This window comes from Lissotriton vulgaris, chromosome 7, assembly GCF_964263255.1.
Source record: "Lissotriton vulgaris chromosome 7, aLisVul1.2, whole genome shotgun sequence".
Lineage (NCBI taxonomy): Eukaryota > Metazoa > Chordata > Amphibia > Caudata > Salamandridae > Lissotriton > Lissotriton vulgaris.
Genome location: NC_141695.1, coordinates 349,522,188 through 349,549,254, shown reverse-complemented (window position 1 = coordinate 349,549,254; position 27,067 = coordinate 349,522,188). Strand labels below are relative to the sequence as shown.

Here is a 27,067-nt window from a genome sequence, read left to right as displayed (position 1 = left end):
CGAAATACAATCCTCAATGGAAGCAATAACATCAACATCCTGGTCAATGGTGGAAACCTTATCAACACTACACGGTAGTCTGGATAAAAAATCTGCGGTTACGTTACTTTTTCCAGGAACATACATGATTTCAAAATCATATTCCTGGAGGCGTGAGGACAAGCGAGCAATCCTGGCAGTCGAATTCCAACCACCACCAGGGGAGAGGATACCTACCAATGGTTTGTGGTCCGTTCTCAAAACAAACCTGTTCCCCCAGACATAGTTTCTGAAGTGTTCTACAGCCCAAATGCATGCAAGTAGCTCCTTTTCAATAACAGAGTATCTCCTTTCAGTGGGAGATAAAGTTCTGGAAGCGAAGGCTACGCACCACTCATCCTTACCAGCAGTTTGACTCAACACGGCACCAATGCCATACAAACTGGCATCAACAGTAATGACACATTTCTTACTTATACAGAAAGATTTGAGAGTGGGGGCATTAACAATCTCACTCTTAATTTGCTTGAAAGCAATGTCTTGCCTGTCAGACCAGACAAATTTGGCTGAGCTTCTAGTCAGCTCCCTTAAAGGTTCCATCTTGTTGGCAAAATTTTGAATGAATTTACTATAATATTCGCACAACCCCGCAAAAGAGAGTAACTTCTCTTTACTATCAGGGGCCGGTGCATTCATAATTGCGTCAACAAGGTTCTTCTTTGGTACCACTCCATCTCCAGAGAGAGTGTGTCCCAAATATTCTACTGATTTACAGAAAAATTTACATTTGCTGGCTTTAATGGTCAAGCCAAAATGCTCTAACTTAGAACAGACATCTTTAAGGTGAGTATGATGTTCACTATTGTTTTTTGAAAAAACCAGAATATCGTCCTGGAAACATTTGACGAATGACAGGTCTTTGAAAATATGGTACATGGCTCTCTGAAACACTGAAGCAGCCGAAGCTAGACCAAATGGCATTCTCTTAAACTGAAATAACCCATGAGGGGTAATGAAAGCAGTAAATTGTTTGGAGTCTTCAGTGAGTTCGATCTGGTGATACGCAGATCTCAGGTCTAATGTAGAAAACACACTAGCCCCATCCAACATGCAAAGCATTTCGTTAATATTAGGGAGTGGATGACAGTCAGTGACTAAACTCTTGTTAAGTGCCCTTAAATCAATGCATAGCCTAATACTTTTATCGGGTTTAATGGCTAAAACAATGGGGGAAACCCATTCGGACGATTCCACTTCCTCAATTATACCATCTTTCACCATGGTGTCAAGCATATCCCTGAGTTCGTCCCTAATACTAATAGGCACTCCCCTTAACTTCTGTTTAACAGGAACAGAGTTAGGTTTAACTTTAATCTTATGACTAAACCCATTCAATTTGCCTAATTTGTCAGAAAACACTTTAGGAAAAGCACGAGAAATCTCAGTGAACTCAGATGATTCAGTGGAATCTCCGTCGGATATAGCTAAAACTAAGACAGGATCTTTAAGTCTAGGATTTAAAGAAACACCAAGTCTCGCTTGGTCCCTCCACCCCAAGACATTCACACCCTTCCATGCAATGTAAAGTTTCACATTTGCAGAATTATTTTTGATAGTAAGCACAACTTCCTTAAAGCCAATAATATTGATCTTGGAGCCATCAAAGTTATAGCCACGTATGTCAGGTTTAGATAAGGAATTAATATCAATTAAATCACCAAAGGACTTATTACAATAGTCATGCGTGATTATAGTCCAAGGAGAACAGGAGTCTACCATAAGCTCTAGCACTTTGCCTAAAATGGTAACAGGACTTTTAGGAGAGGAAAGGGTATCAGCCAGAGACAAATCAAATGACTCCTGTATAGTAATTACAATACCAGATTCCTTAATATCTGGATCATTGCATGCATCATCATTGACATATGATATTTTACCAGAAGAGCGTTTAGAAGAAGGGATAAAAGGTCTTCTAGTGTCCTGAAAGGACCTCGTGGAAGTTTTGCACATATTAGAAAAATGACCAGAGCGTCCACACTTATTACATTGCCTAGAGATAGCTGGACATTGAGGAAAGGAAGCAATGTGATCAGGGTTTCCACATCTAAAACAATAGAATTGTTTAGCTTTTCCATCACTCCTGTTGGAAGATACAACATTTCTTTGTTCTTGGGGTTTTACAACACTAACTTCGCTAGAAGAAGTGGAACTAGTTGAGGAGGAGGAAGCAGTAGACGCTTTATCTAATGTTTTTATCCATTTATCGGACTGTTCAAGAGCTTTAGCAGTACTGATCGCTATTTCCAAACTGGGATCACCTAAAATCCACAACTGCTCTTGAACCTTCTTACTTTTTACATGCACAATGATCTGATCCCTGATCATTTCATCCGTCATAAGACCAAAATTACAATGTAACGACAATGCACGTAAAGCTGTAAGGAAATCATCAAAGCACTCATTTTCATCCTGAACTCTTGTATAAAATTTAAACCTATTAAGAGCGACACTAGTAACAGGTTTGAACCTCCCTTCAATTCTAGCAACAGCTTCATCATATACACTACTGTCACCTCCAGATCTTACAGGTGGTAAAGTTCTAAAAACTAATTGCCCTTCTGAGCCTAGACAGTGTAGAAATATGTTCTTCTTCCTCTCCGCAGACATACGTTCTCCATCCATGGCCTTGAGGTATGTGAAAAACTCCTCTTTCTATCTTGTCCATGGAATGGGTGGATCACCCTTAGACTGTAAAAATTTTGATGGTGGATCAAATTGCATGTTGGCAGTAGGATAAAAATAAATGTCAAAATGACTGTTAAGAATGTCACTAAACAAAAAAAATGCCAAAAATATCCAGCAGATGGCAGTCTAATGAAGGAAAAATGAACTAGTACCGAAGCTTTCCATAGGCAACTCCACAAAAACAGTTAAAATGTTATATATGAGCATTCTGGAGCCATGAACAAGTCACTGAAATAGCGCTACAAAATAAAGAATATGCGCAAAATAATAAATGAAGAAAAGAAAATAATACACGCACTGAGGGAAAGCGTGTAAAACAGTACCTTTGTCCTTTTAGTTAGCGCGAAGTATGGAAATGCGCTTGCCCGGTGAAAAGGAAATGATCCTTCGTGTGGCACTCACTCGGTGATTAGGTTGCTATAGCAACGTTGCGTGAAGCGCAAAGGCTTAGGATTCACTGCGCAGTCATACGCGATGACGCGTGAAGAGTCACAGAGGTTGGTTCGCAGCAGCCAATGAGGAGCAAGAAACGTTGAAAGACGCTGATTGGTTAAAGCCTCGGTATCTGTTTGACGTAAACAGCTGCTGTTTCCACGAAGGAAAAACGAAGAAAAGCATAAAAACAGTTAAAACGCTGAATACTTAGCGTATTTTCACCGGACTTGGAGGAAAGTAAAAAGAAAGTACTCCGTTTCACTCCAGAAGGACTTTTGAGGCTGATAATGCGGATTCTTCTGATTTCTGCTCCTGTGCTTCGGAGAGATGTGGCAGAAAGAAGATGAGGGTCCCACGTCGCCAGTGTAAAAAAAGTAGGAAGCTTCTTTTACAAAAATAGTATTTTATTTAAGATATGATGAAGGGAAGCACAGCACATCCAATAAGTAAGAGGTACAGGGAGATAATACAGTTGGGAAAGAATCTGGAACCAAGGATGTAAGATGCAGGCACGCATCATACATTCCAGGTTCCAGCACACTGAGGTAGGGCAGAACAGATCAACAAGCAGTGGAAAAGCAAGGATGCAACACCTGTCCAGTGTCCTCAAGGTTGGACAAGCCGTACCAGGCACCAGGGGTTTCGCCGGGAAGCTGGAAAGGTGGGGGTGGGGGCGCTTTTGCTACTAAGGGGTGGTTTGTAGATGTGCAGCAGTTTAAAAGCACTGTAGAATTCCTTGCATAGCCAACCGTTTTCAGACAACAATTAAAGTGCCAAGATAACTCGAGTGATTAATGTACGGGCTAATCGAAGTTTTGTCTAGTGGCAGTTTTGACTCATCTAAGGTAGCACAGAGGGTTAATATGCCTGATGCAAAGAGTGTGTACTATGTAGATCACAGAACAGTATTTTATGTGCATTGTACAGTGGGTTACTGCTTTTGTCACTGAGATACTTTTGTTACTGTGCAGTTTATAAATGACAATCATAATCTAGGTTAGAAAGGCATATTTTTCCAAGTATTTCATATCCTGATTTAGCTAAAAATGGTTTGTTTGGGGAGAAATACATTCTTGTAAGCAAAGTCAACCCTAACCACTGGGTAACGTTCTTTATCCTGAAATTGTGCTTTCGCATACCAAGCACTCTTAAAAAATGCCTAACAGTATGGATGACATGTGTTCACTACACATTGTAGTCCCCTTTGTCTTATGCAACATTTTGAGTGTTGCGGAGTCATTTTGAAATGGTGGGGCTGCTCTGGTGCTGAGCCGGTGCTGAGTGATGCAGCATTGGTGATGAGTTGCTGAAGTAAATACATTTGGCAGTAGAGCACTCCAAAAATAATTAAAACCTGTTCCAAAGTCGGCAGCTCTGGTTGTTACGCCACATCATCTCTCCTGAACAGAGTTGAAATAATCGATAGGAAAAATGATATAAATTCCTTCTTATTATTTTTTAAAGAAAAAGGCCTAGGGCAATGAGCTTTCAGGTTGGCCTGGTGTCTCTGAACCATCCATGTTTAAAAGTTGACCTATTTTAGTAAAATATGATTTACAGGTTGCACGCGCATCTCTTTGACAGGCTCACGTAGTGGCATGAAAGATGGCGATGAATTCAGGCTCCGCTTTTTATTTCCATAGCCACGTTCAGAGAGGTTTTATGGGAGTAATGATTATTCTCACTAATACCAAATGTGTAGGATGTAGTGATAATTCCCCTGTTACCAATGTTCGTCATTACAGAGAAGTAAACGGCATTACAGGACAGTAAGCCAGGCATTGCATCCATGGTAGGTGGACAGTGGTCATGCCATGGGTTAAATGACAACGAAACAACAGTAATCATGTCTGATTGTATTGTATATGATCTACAGTACACACGTAGATACATGCATGTGGAAAGCTTGGCGCGCCTAGTCTTTTCAATGCCCTTTATTCGGATGGTGTCTTGGTTTTCTTTAAGGTTCTTGTCATTTTGTATTTACAAGCCCCTTGCGCGACCAGTGCGTCACTTTTAATATGGGAAAAAGTGGCGCACCGGCGGCGCAAGGGGCTTGTAAATAAAATAAGCCCCAGGGTTTTTACTGGTATCCTTGGTCCATGCGGTAAGTCGTGAGGGGGTGACACCTTGAGTTACCCGCACAGGGTGACACCAACCCTATTGACGCCACTGTATATAGGCATAGAAATCATAACCATATTTAGACTTGGCTCCGCCCCGTCCAGACCCCCTCTTCCGGGGCCCCCACCTGCGCTCCCTGCACAGGGCCACCATGAGCCTAGAGCCGGCCCTGACCATCTACACATATACCTCAGGGTAACTACATACGTTGTGTCCCCTCCCCCTATGCTTAAATCAGGCGAGCACAGCATACAGACAGGATCTAATGTACAAAAATGTAGTCACTGCCCCTACAAGCTGAAGACCATTCAGAAAGAAACTAAAAAGGAGCAAGATTGCCAAATGATACTGGTTAACTGCAGATCTCTAAGTAAGCACAAATATGAGCTTCATGACTATCTCGCAGATAACTAACCAGACATCATGTTGCTAACGCAAACATGGCTGAACAAGGATTCTGCGCCGGAAATCCTTGAGGCCCTCCCTCGGAGTTACGGGATCGTCAGATTAGATCGCCCAGTGAACAGTGAGAGGGGGGATAGCCATCATCCATAAACTGACAATAGAATGCTCCCTGGAGATGGCGGCAGTGGAAGCCAGTGAGGCGTTTTTTTGCAATCACGGCAAACAATAACTATGCCATGAACGTTTTTTTAATCTGCAGACCACCGGCCTGATCTCACAATTTGCTACCAGTCTCAGAGAACATGTAATACAACTAGTATTGAGATATACTAAAGTGTTGGTGCTGGGTGACTTGAACCTACACTTTGACGACATAGAGAATATCCCAGCACTAGAGCTCTGTCAAGAGCTTGCCGCTCTTCAACTAGTGTTACAATCCCCTCTCCCGAGCCACCATCACGGCCATTTATTTGATCCTATTTTCGCCAAAGGGGGGAACTAACGGTCAAAACTACTACTGCAGTTCCATGGACAGATCATTACATGATCCTTTTTAGCACTAGGATAGCTAAGAATCCAGCACTGCAGAAATCAGGTGGAGGGAGACGTCAGAGGAAATGAGCTGGATTTTCAACAGCCAATTTCAATCACGCCCTTCAGCAAGGGGAGCCACCTGGAGGGAATGACGTAGAATCTGCCTGCAGTGCACTAGACATACGGATCAATGAAGCACTCGATAGTGCGGCTACTTGGACCACTAGTGTTCCAAGGAGATAGTCGAAATCCGCACCTTGGGTCAATGAGGAACTAGATCATGTAGTCATCCCTGCTAGCGTTTAGAAATAAATTGGAGAGAAAATTTCTCAGAGAGTAGGAAGGCTACATATAAAACCAGCCTCAAACACTACCACTCACTTATAAGGAAGACTCGAGCCGCCTACTATAATACAAAGCTAGAACAAGCCAAAAATTCCTCTAGAGAGCTATGTATAATTTTTAAAGAGTTATCATTTCTTGTGAGAACTTCAGCTCCCAGTAACAATTCAGTAGAATCTTGCAACCTGATAGCTGACTACTATGCAGAGAAGGTGACAAGGATTTGCACCACCTTCCCAGAAGAAACAGGGAGCGGAAGGTCAGATAGGACTGGAATGTACAATATGGAGGAGGCAATCTGCCTCTCCAGATTTAACCTCACCTCCTTGGACGATCTTAAAGCTATGGCCCTGAGCATCATGTCAGGCTCACTGAGAGATCCCATGAAACCTGAAAATATGAGGGAGAGCATGGACATCATTATCCCATATATCAGTCACCTCCTCAAACTTTCGTTTGAATCAGGGGTGGTTCCCCAAAGGTGGAAAGAGGCAGTGGTTATCCACATCAAGAAAAAGCCGGAGGTGAACATAAGTCAGCTGGAAAACTTACAGCCGGTTTAGCTTCTGCCATACTTTGCTAAAGTTGCAGAAAAAACGGTCAACACTCAATTAACAACACATATGAACCAGCTCAGCTTACTCCACCCCACGCAATCGGGTTTTCGGGCAACATATTCCACAGAATCAGCGTTGCTTCTGTCCACAGAAACCATTCGTAGACATGCTGATGAGGGGCAGGCGGTGGCACTGATCCTGTTAGATCTCAGTGCGGCTTTTGACACTGTCGCCCATCCACTTCTCTTACAAGCCTCAAGGAAGGAGGATTAACCAAGCTGGCCCTGAAATGGTTAAGATCTTTCTTACAGGACAGAAGCTTCCAAGTGTCTGAAAAGGCCATATTTCTCGAAGAGCATTAGGCTGGCTGGCTCATTGAGTCCCGCAGGGCTCGATATTGAGCCCCATTTTTTTCAATCTTTAAATGGCCCCTCTAGCAGACATCATTGAGAAACACGACATTAGTGTTGTGTCATATGCAGATGACACGCAACTAGTGGTATCCCTATCCCAATCTCATGAAGAGGCAGCCACCAATTTCTCTACATTTCTTCAGGAGCTGGCAGTCTGGATGTCGAACAACTGCCTAAAGTTGAACGGATGCAAGACAGAGGTCCTGAGTGTAGGTAGGGCTCCCTCCATGTGGTCTCCGAGGTGGTGGCCACAGACTTTGGGCACCACCCCCACCCCTAGTGATCAGGTGAAGAACGTAGGTATGTGGCAAGACCCTAAGCTCTCTTTTGACCACCACACTAGGACGGTGGCAGAAAAGTGCTTTGGTATAATGAAGGGCCTTAGGAAATCTTTAGATGTGCTCCCCGTAGCGGCCAGGAAAACTTTAGTCCATGTACTAGTAATCTCCCGCTTGGACTATGGGAACACGCTATACATAGGAGCCAGTGGTAAGAGCGTCCAGAGACTACAATGTATCCAGAACCCTTTGGCCCTTCTAGTCCTGAAGCTTCCCAGGAGAGCCTCTTCCAAGAATGCACGAGCCACTTTACATTGGCTCCAGGTAAAGGAGAGAATTCTCTTTAAGGCTCTATGCATAAGTCAATGTATCCTGCAGGGAAAGGGTCTGAAGTACCTACATAACCTACCGTCCCCCTACACTCCTAACAGGGCCTTACAATTCAGGGGTTTAGGACAGGTTCAGATCCCAGTTATTAAAAGAGCAAGAATTGGAGGTTGATCCTTTTGCTACCTAGCCGCTAAGCACTGGAACGCTCTTCCCCAGGACCTCCGGATAGAACAATCCGAAAATCTATTCCGGAGAAAATTAAAGACATGGCTCTTTCAGATATAGAGCCAAAATGAACCTGCTCTAATCGTGTGCCACTGACACCATCAAGAGCCACAGCATGGAGACACACTAGTTAGTGTAACCGGGCACTTTACAAGCTCATTTATTATTATTATTTACTATATTGTATGAATTTGTTTTATATGCATCCAAGACCAAATTGTGGTGTTAGCACCCTGTCCAATCTGACGGGGTGCAAGAACAAGTAACATCGTATTTTCAATGGTTACAGTGATACCTACAATGTTAAGAGACTTGAGTTTAGTGTGATAATGAGGTATGACCAGTACACATTAAACAGCGTGGTGTATCCTCAAGTGGAGAGGCTCAGAATTTGAGCTAGATGCTGGTGGGGCTGAAATCTTGCTTGGCAAGGTAGCTTTGCAGAATTCAGAGTAGAATCCTAAGCATTATATTGATGTACTATACCCCGACACCGTTACTTTGCCTTACTATTTTATGCTCAGATAAGACTTGGTTGCATCCTGCATCCCACTTCTGCCACCAACTGAAGTTGAAGTACAGTGTATGCTAGTCATTGCCATGGTATGATAATGCCCACCTAAAATGCTTAAAAGATTGGCTAGGTGGTATTAATGTCATAGATGATGCTGGTTACTCCCACACCAGCCAATATGCCACGGGCCTAATTTCTGCTGGAGTGAAACAATTTGAAATGATGTAGGGGTAGATTCTGTAGGGATGGAGCTTGTGATCCACTGATTTCAAATGACCTGAGCTGGGTCTTGCTCTCCTCCTGTTCTTCCAGGTTTCACCGTTAGGAGAGGCAGTTCTGGACACCCGGGGACAGGATTTCAGAGACACAGTAAGCATGGCTAGCCACCCAGACGTGTTCCATCCATACCACAGACACTGGCGGATAAAATAAGTCCTCATTTCAGTGGTAACTCATGTTTTCCACATCATTGCCAGATTTTCGACCTTCTTGTTAAATAGGGGACTGTAGTCAGTAGCAGTTTAAGAGATGTCATTAGAAGCATGGCAGGTGGCTTCCAGTCCACTATACTACGAGATCCTCACCGAACTCTATGTCGCAGATTCCTCCACCAACATTGAATCCCCCCGCCACCCATGAGACGGATGCACTTACAAAAAGAATGAATACCAAATGGGGTGCCATGTGTTTTGGCTCCTTTGGCATTCTTTTTCTTTTTTTAAAACGAAATCCCCAAAGCTGGGTTTGTTTCTGCAAAAAAACAAAAACAGTGTTCCTGATGACCAGGGAGTTTTCTCCCTTTCCCTTAATGTGCTGACCATTGTTTATGTTTCCCTGCTCATGTCCATCATGCCTGCCATGATGGACCTGTGCAAGGAAAATATGTCTCAGGAGAACCCCTCTTAATAGGTTGGACCTCTCACTGAATGAAAGATAACCCTGTGGTATTTGGGTTGCTGACTTTGAATGACTAACTGGTAGTGACTTACCTGGTGGTCAGTCATCAGTTCCCCCTACTCTAAAGAGAGGGGGAAGATGCGAGTTGGCTGGGTGGAAAAACACCAACATCTAAATGGCTTCTTTATATTGGCATATAGCTGTCCCTTCGATCAAAATGCTTTTCAGACATTTTAAGTCCATGTTAATGTTTGCAGAGGGCGGAGTGGTCCATTTTGGAAGTTGGGAGTTATTTTTCTTGGTAAGATTGTTATGCTGCAAAGAGGTACTCAACCCTGACATGTGACTGGCACATTCATGTCCTAATGACCTTTCAGACACGGTGTCCTATAGTGAAATCTCCTAGTTTCTCCTATTGACCTTCACACCTATGATTGATATAGGATTTCTATCTTTGCCTGTAAAAGGCATCTTACAAGACAAGACCGACGAGGATTAATCAATAACCTCACACACAATCTCACCAATGTCTGCCAAAAAGTTCAACAAAGTCAGTTTTGAAAGAGTCAAGAAGGTGCAGCAGCAGAGCAAATGCACCCAGGATGTCTATGAGAAGCAGGTCATGCCTGTTAAGTTGCACTCTGCCGCAATGTTGGCACATGTATAGACGTGTAACCCATTGATTAATTTGCCCTTCTAATACACAAACTAGTAAAACAAGACTTTAAACATGGCCTGATATAATGCCTTGTGACTCAAAAGACTTCCGGTGCATCCGTAAGCAGCAGTACCATTCATCAGCAGACTTCTGCAGACGCAGGTAGATTAAAGCCGGGCTACATGACATTCCTTACCGTAGCTCTCCTCCGGCTGCCTGGACACCCTACCCTTGCAGTCCATGGCTGCTCGTTAGTATTTACCTGCAGGCTTTATTTCATTGCTGAACTTGCATTGGTCCGAGGAGACTCAAGAATTAGATTCAGGCGGTGTGATCAGTTGACATTAAATGAACCCTGGGCGGAACACTACGCTATGCTCGCAAAGTGTGCATAGTTTGCGCAACTATTGGCTATGCGAATTGCATGTAGCACAGTGCAAAAACGCATAGCGGGCATTTTTTGCTCGCTCGCGATCCTCAATGTCAAGTTGGCATCTGCGAGCGAGCAAAATCACCATACCGGCAAGACTTTTTCCTCATTCGCGATCAGCAACGTCAAGTTTCTGATCGCAAGCATGGAAAATAAACCTCCCAGCAAGATTCTCAACGCGTGGAGGTCAAGTTTCACATTGCGAGTGGTTGTGTATGCTCGCGAACGCTCCCGGTGAGAAACTACCAGTCCGCGTTGAGAAAGCTGCAGCTCGAGTACAAATCTACTCGAGCGGCAGAAAACGACCGCTTGCACTATGCAAGATGCCGTTTGCAATGATTGCACAGTGCGGACAAGCATCCGGCACTGTGCAATAAGTGCAAACAGCATTTTCCCTATCGCACTATGCAGTTCGCGTAGCTTGCGTAGTGCGAAGTGCACTTTGCGTAGCTACACGTAGCGCTACTATGCGAACTACGCCCAGGGTTACATTAAATCCGTTAATTTTGTTTCTCTCTTAATTCAAGCTCCAGCTTGTATTAGATTTGTTTTTTTCAGGCTCAGGGTCGAAATCGCATCTTTTGATTCTTGCCACTTTCTTCCGCTTATTCTTCTTTCACAATTATTTTCTGTAATTGTTCTATAGTTTCCTCTCACCCATCCTCCTTTCTGCCTTCCTTCCTGCTTCTATATCTCTTCCCATCCCTCTCCTCCACTCCCTTTCCCTCCTCTCCCCACTCCTCTCCTCCTCTCCACGCCCCTCCCCTTCTCTCCTATCCCCTCCTCTCCCATCCCCTCCCCTCTTCTCCTCGCCCCTCCCTTCCACTCACTTCCCTTCCTCTCCCTTGCCCTCCTCTCCCATCCCCTCCTATGCCCCCTCTCCCCTTCCCTCCCCTCCTCTCACCTTCACTCACTTCTCTTCCTCTCCTCTCAACTCCCCTCCCCTCCCCCTCCTCTCCTTTCTTTTTCTCTCCACTCCTCTCCACTCCAATCATTTGCTCCTTCCGTCTTCCTTCCTCCACCCTTCCTTGTTTTATTTCGTACTCCCTCTTTCCTTTCCACCACACATCCTTCCCCCAGGCTCTTACTTGCCCTCTTTCATCCCTTTACTCATCCATCTCACCTTCATTCCCCGAATCCCACACCCAGCGGTATCTTCCGTGTCTTTACTTCCTTGATCTCACTCGGCCCCTGGAGTGCTTTCCTTGTCTTCCTTTAGCTTTGGTGCCACCCTCTTCTCTGCCACGCTCTCTTGCGTGAGTTGTCATGCGTCATCTCATTGACTACCTCTTGCTTCATGTACCTTCATGTCCTCGTCCCACAGATGCCCACCGAACCCTGACAGACAAGGGAGGACCCTCTGGCAAGCGCGAGGCGCTGGACGATCTACACAAGCCTGGATTCGATGGTTATAGTAAGTGGCCCTTTCTTAATGCTCTTACCATGCTGCAAGGTGACTATTTCACTCCAGGTCATTAAAAACACTGCCTCCATTCTTGCTCTTTTCAAATAAAAATTATTCATTCCAGTTGTGTTAGTCTAAGTAGTTCAATGGAATCAAAACCAGACCACAACACCCATAAGGCATTAGGCTAACTCCAAGACCTGGAAAACAGTGTATATGATCACCTGGAGGGAGGTGGACACCCTATCATACTGTATCCTTGCTGTGGGTCAGTATTTATTGCCAAAATGTGGGAGTTACATCGTTTTGCATGTAGTTAGCATAGGCATGTCAGAAGTTCTTGTGGGGCCTTGGCCATCATATTGAAGAGGGGGCCTTCATAGAAGGAGAAACGGTTTCTCAGTCTACTAATGTGTCCTACTGGGAAAGATTAAGCACATCAGTGGAAGTAACCATGTTAGCTGCCCCATCATTAATAAAGAAGACAGCTTTGCTTTCATAATCTTTAAATAAATAAGGTGCTGCATGGTTGTGGGTCCCCTTAAAAAGTGCAGGGCCTGGCGAAGAATGTCCCCTCTGCCACCGTCTGAATACTGTGGTTAGTTGACCTCACAAAAGCACAAGGTCCACAGAGTTCAACTTTGCCCAAAATTGTGGAGTTTTTTATTGGCAGTCCAAAGCAAGGACAAAGACTGGGCAATCCTACATAGTCATTTTACTATTCGTGCTCAAAAGTCAATACACACAGAAACATTTTTGAGTCCAAATATGAACCTCTAAAAAAGCCACATACCAACCATTTTAAGTAAATCAGTGGGTACCACAATTTAATGCTGTGGCGGGTCAACTTGTAAGGATGGCTGTATATTTTCAAACTGGTCTGCACCCCTGGAAGGGTGGTTGAGCAGGTAAATCTCCACCAGGTTACCAGATAGCTTTTCCCCCACAGGTCATTAGGGCAGGAGAGATTCATGCTACCTTACATGTCATGGTCTGGGACCCGGCCACCCCCGCCCTATCATGAGAACTGCAGTAAACATTCATCAATCCAACAACAGAATTTTTTGGAAGGCAGGGGGTCTCGCGACCCCCGCCCGTATTTATTAAAATATAAAAACAAACAAAAATTGAAATAATAGACCATTATTTACACAATTATTAAATGCAAAATTCAGACATTAGATTTACAGCGAGTTAGACAGGTATGATGGGCTATCCTTAACAAATGTCTAATACAGCGTGTTTCCTAACCGAATCTAACATCCAACATATCAATTTTGCATTCTAATAATTTCTGGTCCTACGGCAAGGTCGTTAACCGGTGTCAGATCCTTTTACCGAGCTACGCCCTCACGTCTGAGTGCGCATGCGCGACAAGGGCCCGGTTACCGGGAGAGTTCGTCCCTCTCCTCGTTGCCCTCGTACGCACCGTGAACTTCATTTAACCAAAGAGGAGGGTCCTTACACTCGTGCCATTTTCTGATGTCATAGTGTATGTGCGAGGTGGCTACCAGCCCGAGGAAAGCGTGACCTCCCTCCCCGCACCCTTCCAAGCAAGCAGATATCCTGCCCCTGAAGTTCTAGGAGAGACCATAGGCCCCTCCCCCTGGGCAGCCCCATTCGTTAATGGTGCCGCCCCCTAAGGACCTTAAATTGCTGCTCACCGATTATGACCTTACCGCCACAGGCCAGCATAGTTGACCGACTATCTGGCCCCCCCTACCGCCTACACTGAAAGGTCATAACCTCTTAGCAAAACCCTCAACCCATGCAAGTATGTTCCCTATCAATAAGGCATTGCCTGACTCTGTTAGGTGGACCCCATCTCGCAAATAGAACTGTTCCCCCCTAATGAACCTGTGAGGTATGCTCTGCAGGTGAGGAGTTCGAAAAAGTTTGTCTATCTTGTTGTTGACCCTCTTTACCGAGTGATTCAACGCCTTGACTGACTTACCCCCCCTCCACTGAAGCCTAGGTATCAGCTGTGACCACACTATAGTGCAATCCGGTAACAGTCTCGCCAGCCAACCTGCCGCTGAGATGATTTCCTCCAACAGGACCCGTCTACTAAGTCATTCCCTCCCAGGTGCAGGATGACCACTGATGGGGGAGAGGAGTGTCTACTGACTAAATCTGACATATAGCCCCTAAGCTGATTCAGGCGGAGACCCCCCCTGCCATGGAAGGAAACCTTGAGACCCCCACATTCCACCCTGCGTCTACCCTCTCCTGCAAGAAAATTGGTTTAGCACATTTTACATAGGAATGACCGACTACCCAAACAACATGAGTCCTCTTTTTTTCCTCCTGCTGAAGCCGAGATGTTGCTGGTTGATTCAGATGATCTTGTAGAAGTTTCCGCCCTGCGTCACAGGCCCGAGAAACTAGAAGATAAACATAAACAAGGCAGGCGTAAGAGGGTGTTGACCGACCCCTACAACATATGCACCCGCACATAACATTTATATGCATTGGAAGACCATCTCCCGATCTTCTTCACACTAATGACATTCAATCCCCTTGCGGTTGCCACGGTGGCTGCCCCTATCCGGAAAGAATGTGTCCCAAACTCCTTGGGATTTAAGCCGGCTTTGGCAATACAACTGGCCAAGACTCTTTGGAACTGAAACCTAGTCAAAGGGGTATCATCCACATGCCTGAGCAATGCTCCCTCAGCCTCACCTGATCTTTGTTTGATCAATTCTTCAACATGTGACACCGGGCAGCACGGGTTATCCAGTGCCCGATGCAGTACTAAAATCTCCCACCTAGCCTCCTGATCAGTCTTGGATTTCTGGATAGCGACCCGCATTGTGTCACCCCGTATATTGGTTTCTCTCATCTGAAGGACTCCCATTGTATCCAATTTGTTGTTAGCAACTAGTTCGCCTATCCGTAAAGCCCCGTAAAAAGCCAGGGAGAAGGCAGCTTTGAATAACGTCACCTCTCCCGAAGAACTGCATGTGTTGGGTATGGCGAGGAATATTGCTGTCAACCGCTCTAGACCAATCGGTCGTCTGCTATCTGTGGTGTTTGCCTGTAGGCGCCGCCATCCCTTCAAGGCCTTTTGCACTATGAAGCTGTCCATAGGATCCCTGACCCCCCCTTGTTTGTGCGAAAAAGGAAACTGCTGCCTTATGCCTGTTGGCTGTTGCCGCTGAGCGCCCTTCCTTGTGTAATGTGTCCATGTACCCATTAAAACTAGCCTCCTGATCCCATCTATTCTTCCAATCATGACCCAGAAATGTACAGTAAGACCTGAACGCCCCTTCGTATGCTGTCCTGGTTATGGGAGCTAGGCTGGCTGCCACGAGGCCATGTAGTTGGGGGCACCAATCTGCCAAAGTGCCGATGGGAAGTGAGCTGGGAAGGCCTCTGCAGTCGGTAGGTGTTCCCTGAATACCTGCATCTTAAAGTGAGAAAGGGCGTCAGCTGCGTTATTCAAAACCCCTGGAACAACTTTGGCCCTGAAATGAACATTCAATTTCATGCAACTCAACACAATCTCCTTTACCAGGCGCAGTATGATCTTGCAGCGCGCTGCCTGCTGATTGATGCATTCCACCACGGTCATGTTATCTGACCAGAAAATAACCGACCGATTAGCCAAATGCTCGGGCCATACCTTTAACGCAACCCAGATTGGGAAGAGTTCCAGGAACCCAATGTTTGCTGTCAAACCGTACTCATCCCACCATTTGGGCCATCTTTGTGCAACACACTTGTTGCCAAGTATGGCGCCAAACCCTACACTGCCGGCAGCATCAGTCCATAGTCCCAACTCTGCTGAGGTCAGCGTGGGTGCACCCCACAGTACTCTGCCTTTGAAATCCTCCAGGAAAGCAATCCATATCTGCATGTCCTGGCGAACCTCGACTGACAGCCATGTGTGATGGTGTTTGTCCTGCAGGCCCTTCATGGCTTGCCCAGTGGAGCGGGAAAATGGGCGTGCCATAGGTATGACCCTCAAGGCAAAATTTAACTGGCCAACTGTCTGTTGCAACTTTTGTAGAGTGACTTTCTTTCTTTGCAAACATAGTTCAAGGGTCGCCCTGAACCTCTCAATCTTTTCTTTGGGTAACCTAAAACAGCCTTCCATGGAGTCCAATTCGATCCCCAAGATTTCCAGACATGACAGTGGCCCTCTGTTTTTCCATGCGCGAGCGGGACCCCAAAAGCACGCATGAGCACGCAAAATTCCTGCAATGCCCTCGCACACTCCTGTGTGCCCGCCAGACCCAGGAAAAGAAAATCATCCAGGTAATGCATGACATACTGGTGGCCCGTAGCTTGTCTCAGGACCCACTCCAGGAAAGAGCTGAATGTTTCAAAGTAAGCACTGGAGATAGAGCAACCCATGGGCATACACCTATCCATGTAGTATTTGCCTTCAAATGAAAAACCTAACAAGTGTTGGTCTGCTGGATGTACAGGAAGTAGTCTAAACGCTGACTCGATATCTGATTTCGCCATCAGAGCCCCAGGGCCCAAAACTCTCAACATTTTCACTGCCTGGTCAAAAGACGCATACTTTACACTACAAATGGACTCATCAATCGCATCATTCAATGAAAAGCCCCTAGGTGCTGACAGATTGTGTATGAGCCTATATTCGCATTTTTCTTTCTTTGGGACCACTCCTAAAGGTGAGCAAACAAAATCCTTTACAGGGATGTGGGGGAAAGGCCCCGCTTCTCTGCCTAAGCGCAGTTCCTTCCCTAATTTGTTTGCCACCACCCCAGGTTTGTTCTTAACTGACAGTTGATTCTTACACTGTGGTGTCCCAGTATAACCCCCAGCTGGAATCCGGAAACCGTGTGTAAAACCTTCTTGGAGCGTCCTGGCAGCAGTATGATTTGGGTATCTATTAAGCCAAGGGATCATAGCGTTCACGATAATCGGTAAATGCGCGATAAGGGGGTAACCTCCCCTAATCCTGTTTTCTCCTCCCTCTGTTACCTGACGCACTACCTTTTGACTGGCATGCCGTTTCTGGGTGGGAAGGATGGCCGCATAAGTAACACACGTGCCTGAATTTACAAGTGCCCGGTGCCCTGTTGCAGGTTCGCCTATTGAAATCCCAGCAGACTCCTTTCCCACCCGTATTACCTTTGCCCCTATTGGCCATTTCCCCGCTTTGCGCTGGCCGAAAGGGCTGTTGGAAGGGCTGGTTAGGTTTGGGGGAGTAGCCTTTGTTCCAGTTTGCGCTAGCCCCTGCAGAGTGCCCCTTCTCAAACTGGGAATGCCAAGAAACAGAGTCGACTTTGTTCCAAGCTAAAGATTTGTTGAACTCCCTCGCTTTCCTGAAAGCTACGTCATATTCTTTCCAGGCGTCATCCCCATGATTCTCATTAAACATTGTAATCCTGCTCTGATAGCAAGCCATCTCAGCTTGCATACCGGGGTAACGTTCAGCGGTAACCGCACTAAACACAGAGAAAGCCCTGATCCAGTTGATGAGCGTCTCCTCTACCCTAAATTTATACAACTGAGATCACCATTCACTAGGCAACATCATCTCTTTCTGTGACTTGGCATATTCCCATTCCCTGTTATCAATCAACAATGAAAAAATGTTAATATATTTGTCTGCCCAAATTAATTCCTTCAAACTTTGCGAAACATGCTGGGCCAAACTCTCACCCCTATAGGGAATTGCGCCTTCGCCTAGTACCGGCAGGGCAACCTCCTTACCACTTTCTGTGGGCAGCGTCGATCCCGCGTCCTTGACTGCACCCTCGCCGTTCACTGGACCTGTTTGGGGAGAAATGGGTGCGCCCGGCGTGCTGCTTTCACCCCTAGCCTACATGATTTGTGCGACGATCTTCTGTGCCTCTGCACTAGGATCGGCCGCCGTAGGTAACATTCCCCCAATCCCCAACCATGGAAGCACTGCGGCTATCTGTGCCGCCAATTCTGGTGGCACCTGACCCACCCCAGGTGCTGGGCCTGCTGGAAATACCGGCGGGACAGTGACGGGGACTGGGTTACTTGGTGGCGCGGCCGGCACCGGGACAATGATGGGGACTGGGTTAATGGGTGGCATGACTGTCGCTATTGGCACGCTCGCTGGGATTTGGGGAGTAGGTGTGGGTGACCCAGGTGCCACAGGCGCTTGATTCGGTACCGTCCTCGGGGCTCTCCCACCCACAATGGGCTTTATAGGGCGACCACCACCCTTTCTAGGTCTGCTACGTTTTGGTGGCGTCTCGATATCCCCCCTTGGTTTGGGCAGTAATATGGTTCTTTTAGGCCTTGCAGTCGGACCTGCCCGTGCCTCAACCTTCGCATCCAGCTCAGCGACAGTCCTACCCAACTTGTCCACCTTCCCCAATTTCTTGTCCATTGCTGACATTCTGCGCATAATTGTTTTAAACATTAATTCCATGCGGGAATTCCCTGCACCCCGTTTGGCCGACATATTACTCTTGCACCTACACTACACAGTGCGTTCTGCTAGCAACCGGCACAATGTGCCCTGTACCTGTCCAAGTTGGAGGCTCACGAGCTGGCCGTAGGCACCACGCAACTGTGACCGCACACACCAGCTAGCCTGGAGTTTTTGGGCGAGCGAACTCTAGCCCCGCGGCCGGCCAGAAGCAGTGAAATGCTGGCCTGCCCGTGTCCTCGGAAACCGCCGTCCACCGTGAGCTCCTCAGCTACCCGGTCCGCAGCGGCCCTTGTCTTTTGCTCCTAGAATGAGAAAAATGTTAAAAACCCGACTTCAGGCTGTTCAAAATTGAAGAATATTTTGACCCAAACTGCGTAAGTGTTCTCTAAATGCTTTTCAAAACAATACACTGTACTAAACTTGGCCTGAATTAGAAGATATGCAAATGTAAAACCAAGCCGGTGCAAAAGAAACACACAGTGCACCTTCCCAGGTACCGTGAGATTAAGTGATTTGCCCAAAATCACGCCTCATAAACCATTGAATACAATGCCTATAGTACTTGCTTCCTCATACAGAGTAATTTGGTAAAGACAGCTTAAATTACCAGGCACAGTCAATGTCAAAACAAGCAGTTTTTTCAATTAATCTATTACCCAGAATCACTCCCTCTAAACACTTGTGATATACTGGATGCTCGCTTTGTGTCAACTATGTAGAGATATCACCCTAAATCCTTAGTTACTGCGAGGTTAACTAGGTAAATTCAGATGACCGCCTTCAACATTGTTCAGCGTTATCCCTACAAAGATATCGAGCAGCCCAGCAATCAAAATAAAGATTTCCACTGTAAGTACGATTTATAAAACCCCTTTGGTCTCCCCTACAGCTGCTGCCCCAACCGACCCTGCTTCGCACTACTGAGAATTAAGCCGATTTTATGCAGAGCCTCCCGCACGCTCCGATGAGCCGTTCCTCTCTCCCCCGCTGCCCCGAGAGCCCACACACCTCACGCATGCTCCGATTAGCCGGTCCTCACTCCCTCGCTGCGCCAGGCGCCCGTACACCTCACGACCGCTCCGATGAGCCGGTACTCTCTCTCCCACTGCCCCAAGAGCCCGACCACTACCTCGCACCGCCTAATTAGGCAATCGGATCCCTGACCAGCGCTGATCTGCGTGTTCAGCTCGCTCTCCTAATGCCGATGCTTAACGCACGGTCGGGCTCCCTCCTCGATGCGGTGACGTCCACCCAGCTCCACTGCTCTGCCGCACAACACGCCGACAATCGTCTGGAACTGCAGCACCTGAAAACAAAAATGAAAGAAAATTAAAAGCCCCACAGCGGGGCTGGGCGCAAGCGAGCCTGGGAAGCGCGGGACACAAAGAGGCCTCCCGCGCCTCCCAGGCTCTTAAACCCACGGGTCCCGCCCCCTTGACCCAGAATGTAAATGTACATGTATTTATATAGCGCAAATCACTGACCGAGGTCGGTATCTAAGCGCTTGCTTAGGGAACCCTGTGAGATAACCCCGGCAGGGTATCCACAAGGTGAAAGCCAGGCATCCCGCCGCGAGGGGCCGTTGTGGAGATTAAGCAAGCTATTGCCCAGAGTCGCAGAGTGTGAACCCGTGAGTCAAGAAGGCACCGGAGCAGGAATTATCGAGTCTGTGGAATTTTTTTAGTCCAAGACCCGCCGAGGCGGGGAATTGAACCCTGCCCCAGAGCAGATCTCAGCTTCCGGGTCTGCTGCCTCTAACCCCTGAGCCACACTTCTCCACAGAAGCGCAAAACTGCTTCCGGGCCAAACGGCGGGACCAACCAGGACGGGCGACAAAGGGGGGGGCCGAGCCCAGCCATGTGTGCGTGGGGGCCCCACTTTCCTTTCTCATCCTGCTGATCAAGATATTACATTTGCACCAATATCCTTCTTCCAACAACAGAGCATGCGAGACAGCTAATACATGTGAAATGCCCCTCTTTTGAAAATAAAATAGCCCAAGCAACTGAAAGAAATAAGTACAGAAAAACTGTCATTGGGTTAGAACAACTAATTACTTTCAAATCAGTACAGCCAAATGCTGAGGAGATTAAGTCAAATCCTAGGATGCAAACAAAACCCTATTGTGCTACTACCCTGAAGGCAGATCGGTGCATTGTTGACCTGGCAATCTTAATGGGCAAGAAACTAGTTGGTCATAGAAAGACTCCGACCTGGATGCCGAGTTTGTCGGAATCAAGGTGGCATTTATTGCGCTTGATAAATAAAAATACAGCAGGGTTCGTTATTTATCAGATACAATAAATAAAACCTATGCTGAGTTTTTGGGGAACAACATATGGATTGTGGTGCTTACCGTACCAAATTCCACATGGTACGGTAAATAACATATACTTTTCCCTTGCTAAATTCTGGCAGGGTGCAGCTGCCGAAATGTAATGAAGGATCAGATATTTAATTCATCCAATGATTACTGGGTGCGTTAAATGCCCCCGACCCTTTCATAATCAGGGCCTGACAATAGAAGAATTATCATGTCTCCTTATAAAGTTCTCCGGCTAAAACAGCTCTCTCAGTAAGTCTGAGCATTGCATCAGAGCCATAACAGCTTCAAAGTGAATGAGCATTCGCTCTTCCTGGTACCACTGTTATTAAGATTTGTTAATTCCACTGTTAATATGGGCTAGCTTGAACGCTAAACTATACTCTCTGTGCTGTTCAATCAAAATGCATCCTGTCTGGTATGTTTCTGGGAAAGGGTGAAAACAATTCAACCCAGGATCATAAGGACCCTGCTAATGTTTTAAGAGACCTTTAGTCAGAACCCATGCCGAGGAGGCGCAGTTTTGCTTCAGGTTTAAGTGAACTTACCTGAATTCTGCGGCTAAAGAAAAGTGGACATTGCTATTTTCTCACAAGTCCCAGCTGCTTTTTCATTGAAAACAATGGGGTAAACCCAATAAATCAATAGGACCTGGGTAATTGTATATATATAACAAAAGTGGTCCTAGACACAATTTTTAAACAATGCAAATGATATGGGTATTAATTATTCACAATCCACAAAAAGTCAGACTTAATCTGAACAGACAAACACATGGAGATGTATGATTAGCTAATTCAGCTATAAATGCAATGAACCCAACACAACAGTATAAAGACAAGTTATACTGCAGTTTATTTACATATTTATAAAATTGAACGAGAGGAAAAGAGGAAAAGTTGGTGCTCAGGTGATGAGAAGAAAAAGCTATAAGCAAAGATTTAGGATGGTTCAGTGCAACAAACAAAATATTTTTACATTGCACATATAAAGCCTATCCATACACAATATATATACACTATTATACAAGGGGACACCGGCACCCCGGATGTGAGAGTCGGGACGTGCCGGGTTGAATTAATATTTACCAAACCCACGACTTTCAATCACGAAATACAGGATCTACGAACTAATTTAAGGTCCTCCTGAATTATACCCACTACTTCCTCGCCTTCAATAACCGGTTATATGTTCACTGCGCTACCGGACTAGGCACGATTGATATCGCCTGCTCGTTTTGTACCAACCTTTCACTACTGAACTTCTGAGTTAGAGGTGTACCGCCCAACTGATCTGGCCTTGCTACACCTTCACAGTTTTTTGTGGTGCTTCCCCGTTCCCCGTCCCCCAACTGTCCTGAAGAAGACCCGCAGCAGAGGTCGTGATTTTCCCGTATTGCGCCAGGGTCGAAACGTCGACGATCCCCCATTTTTTAATTTCTTAAAGCCTATACCAGTCCCTCCCTGTCCCCTTGTATAATAGTGTATATATATTGTGTATGGATAGGCTTTATATGTGCAATGTAAAAATATTTTGTTTGTTGCACTGAACCATCCTAAATCTTTGCTTATAGCTTTTTCTTCTCATCACCTGAGCACCAACTTTTCCTCTTTTCCTCTCGTTCAATTTTATAAATATGTAAATAAACTGCAGTATAACTTGTCTTTATACTGTTGTGTTGGGTTCATTGCATTTATAGCTGAATTAGCTAATCATACATCTCCATGTGTTTGTCTGTTCAGATTAAGTCTGACTTTTTGTGGATTGTGAATAATTAATACCCATATCATTTGCATTGTTTAAAAATTGTGTCTAGGACCAGCTGCTTTTTCAGCATCTTCTTCCAAAAGGTGCTTGTGTGGTCCTGGTGTCAAACATAGAGCAAGAATGGTTTGTGTCTTTCTTGGGAATTGAATGTCCCCTGCATGGTAAATGGAAATGTACACCTCCCTGCACTAAGTGCTCAACTGCATGTGAAACTGTTATCCTACTTTTTGTTTGGTCCTAGCGTCACACCAAATCTACCTGTCCCTGTCTCTGGTAATGTGCGTAAGGTCTGTAAACCGGTTCTGTGACCTAGAGCGGTGCACCAAGCGTTCTTTCACAGTGGACGTATGTGAGAAATTGTGTTATTGGTTGTAATACAATGAGGAATCGAAATACATTTGTAAAAAGGAAAACAATGGCCAATTCGGGAGAAATAAAATAAACTTGAATTGATATTCAATTTTTTATATGGGATTTTAGTGTTACACAAAATCACTGTACGGCGCTACACAAACACAAGTACTGAATCTTACCACTGAATACCAATGTGAGAAAGGGGTTATTGGTTGAGGGGGGATATTAACTATCCTCAAGCAACAACCACAATCTCTTTCAATGCAAAAGACTTTGCTTTTGGTTAACCCTCAGGTAGCATGGAATAAAGCCCCAGTCCCCTCTGTACATACTGCATCCTCTGCTCATACACAGCTCTTCCTGTGCCCTCACACTTAGTACTCCACTGTCTCTGGCCCTTGAACACTCATTGCCCTCTGCCCCACGAGTTACTAAACTTCTTTCTCTGCTCCCTGGCCCCTCTGAACACTCACTGCCTCACTGTCTACCTTACCTTGCTGGGTGGCACAGAAATACAGGCCACAGCACATACACATTCAACACCTCTTTCATGAGGCTGCCTGACTTGAGTGTTCAATCAACAGAATGAATTCGCAGGAATTGACCCACGAATTCATAGACAGAATAGCAAGCACGTTTTTTTTGTGTTTACATTTTTTATTGAATTTTACAATGAAAATACATCAAGCGAATAAGGATAAGGCGGCAGTAATAAATTATGAATAAATAAATGAGGAATTCTAGAAGGATAAAAAGTAACAATAAATACATGACATTTGTTGGTGAATAAAAGCATATGAATATGGAATATATACATAAATATATTGTGAATAAATTAAAGAAATAGATAAATAGTGAAAAAGCAGAGAAGAGGAGAAAAGTGAGGGGAGGGGCGGAGAATGCAAGGAGGATAATAATTAATAGAAATGTAAATGGTATAAATAAGAAATTGAAATAGCATATATTATTAATTGATTAAATATAAATAGATCAAATATAAAGATGAGTCAGTGACTGTATATGAGATCATCATGATAATCATAGGGAAATGTGTTTACATAGGAAAATACTTACCTTGCAAAAAGTTTAAGACGAAATAGATTTGGGACAGAATAGTAAAATAGTGTAAATAAGAGAAAAGGAGAAAATAATAAAATGTGATGGGTAATGTCAAGGGTTGGAGTCAGGATATGGAGAGGTGGGGGAGAAAAATAGGAGGAGAGCGAAGGTAATAATAAAAAGAATATTGGAAAAGTGCACAGATTCTGGCACCATACTGCAGATTCAGTATGTTTTCTTTAAAGGGATTTATTGAAAGAACCTGCAGATCCATACATTAAGGGAGGTCCCCCAGTGTGAATCCCAGTACCAAAGAGAAAGCATTCACACTAGTTTTAAACAATGAGGCTTGCTAAAAACTCTTTCTCCCCATCATAGTCAGAACCCTGTAAAGTGTGAACCACTAGCCACTCCCAAACCTCCCGTGGTCACACTGTATTGACACACAAGGGAGTCACCAGGAAAATAAAATACACCCTGTACCTCATTTTCAGACATTTAATACTAGATAATAGAGCAAAGTGCGATATCCAAACCTTTCTTTAAGAAAGCCAGTGAAAATTGTTCTCCAGAGGAAAATTTGCAAAATATGGGGCATAGTGATGCATTATACAGCATGAAAGGAATTTTGTCAAAAACTGTTTTTATCTTTATTTGGCTTCTTTCTTTTCCTCTTTTTCTTGTATTCTTCTTTCTTCATTTCCTTCTTTCTCTCCTTCTTTTTTCCTATAATTTGTTCTTTACTACTTTTCATCTCCATTTCATTTCTCTTTCCATCTTTTGTTCTGTCTCTCCATCCTTTATTTGTTTCAGGTCACACTCTTTCTTTTTGTCCTCTATATTTTGGATTTCATTTTCTTTTACTAGTTCCATCTTTTCTTCCTTCTTCCATTTCTTCCATTCATTCTTATTCCTTCCTTTTTTCTTATCATCCTCTTCCATCTTTCTCCCCTTCATTCCAGCCTTCTTTCATTGTATATTCTTTCAATGTGTTAAATATGTCTGTTGTTTCCTTCCATCACCCTTCATTAAACATATAGTTTCTTCTTTTCATTATTTCATTCTGTTTCCTGCTCTCCTTATTTATTTTCCTCCTTCCATTATTCTTTTTGCATTTACATATTCCTTCATTATATTTTTTGTTTTACCTTCCTTTTTCTTCTTTTTCATCTTTCTATCTTTATTTCTATTCTCCTTTTGTACCTGTTTCATCCTACTTCTATTTCTCTTTCCATCTTTGTTTGCATTCCACTCTCCTTCCTTACCTCATACCCTCTCACTCCATTTGCTTCTGAATATTTTTTTCTTTACCATTTTAATAAATTCCTTTTCTCTCTGCTACTATTTTTTTTACCTATTTGGCACTCTTTGACTCCCAATCCATACCTGTGTCATGTTAATTATTTTTGCCGTTTTTATTTGTTTTTCCTATTGTCTTCGTATGATCTTAAAACCACAGTTCAAAGTTAGGAAGGGTCATAAAACAAATCAGTCTGCCCAAGAGCAACCTCGTTTAAGCTAATAGAGAAGGTGATTCAGCAAGTGAATATGTTTGAAGATCAAGTGGATGAAAAAATGCCTCTGTTTCAGGGACTGAGCCTTGGTGCGCTTGCAAGTGCCAACCCTGTAGCTCTTATGTGATATGATGATGCATGTGCTGCAAGTGATGCACTGTAAAATGCGCCTCTTCAGAAGTGTACTCTTTCGGGTAAAATATTTCTGGGGTCCAACCTCGGCCCAAACCCCACTACCCCACAAAGGTTTGCCTCCATACACGCTATGTGAAGGCTGCATTCCCTTGAATTTTTAATAAAACGTCAACATACCTAGCAGCAATCAGAGGTCATCATTTGATTTAGGAGCAGATGTGTTTTTGATTGCTTAAACTAATTTTCTTTGAGGTTTAATACCATTATTGCATAATTTGTGACCAAATAGGTAGGGGTGAGCAGAATTTGCGTAATCATGGTACGCAAATCTCCGCAAAACGGTAAAAAATCTCTGTGAACACGCAGAAATTCTGCAAACAGGCGTAATTGCTTGTTCGCAATGCTTTTTCCTGTTTGCAAACGCTGTTTGCGTGCTCTGGTGGAAATATCTCACGAACACGCATTTTGAGTACGCGAACAAGCAAAACATTTCACGAAGTCGCGGAGCGCAGAATTTTGGGCAATTTTGCGTTCTCTGCGGAACGCAAAATTACCCATATTCCACAAGCGGAACAGATTTACCGCCCAAGCCTACAAATAGGTGACTTTCTGCTTGGCAAACTTACATTTGTTACTCTTCCAGTTGTAAAGTCTTTTTATTCTAACATGCTCATAACCTCAGAAAGGCAAGTAAAGTGTTCTTGTTTACTTTTCCCCAAAACCAAGATACCATCTTGGAGGCAAACTACCCCCTGGGACTGGGTCAAAGGGTCAAAACATTCGATTCGAGAGTGAATAAGAATGCCACTGACATGCATAAGCGGTATTTTATTCTTTGCACCTTGTAGTCCAAAATGTGTAATGGCCACCAATAATGGTAATTCATCAAATCTGGAGGAGGTAGGGATAGGCCTTACAGTTTGGGATGCTCGTCATTAAAACAGAAATGATGAGTTGTACACTGATTAATGTTTTTTCAGGCTCAATAGCTTGACACAAGAAATCAAACGCAGATTTAACAGCTGCTCCTTCAGTTCCTGTCTCCTTCTCCATACACGTCCCCCGCTTGGTTGCCGTCCTGCTCTTCTGGAATCCCTAAGCATTCCATTGCATAACAAGGCCTATTACCTGAAGGGTTGGTCCTTCCAAACACCGCACTAAATATACACTCGCACACTACACCCCTTGCTACCCCTGGCGTTGATTTATCTACCCCTGTCCTGGAACACAGGGGAAGCTCTTCGTAATGGACG

At 44.7% G+C, this 27,067-nt stretch overlaps 1 protein-coding gene across 1 annotated transcript in view; it reads left to right on the top strand.

Moving 5' to 3' along the window:
- The window catches only part of LOC147701568 (galanin peptides-like), an 85,772-nt gene that overhangs the window by 50,225 nt on the left and 8,480 nt on the right, over positions 1 to 27,067 (top strand). Inside the window, exon 4 of the mRNA XM_086928675.1 lies at positions 12,191 to 12,280. Coding sequence (XP_086784801.1) covers positions 12,191 to 12,280 — 90 coding nt within the window. The remainder of the gene's footprint in view (positions 1 to 12,190; positions 12,281 to 27,067) is intronic.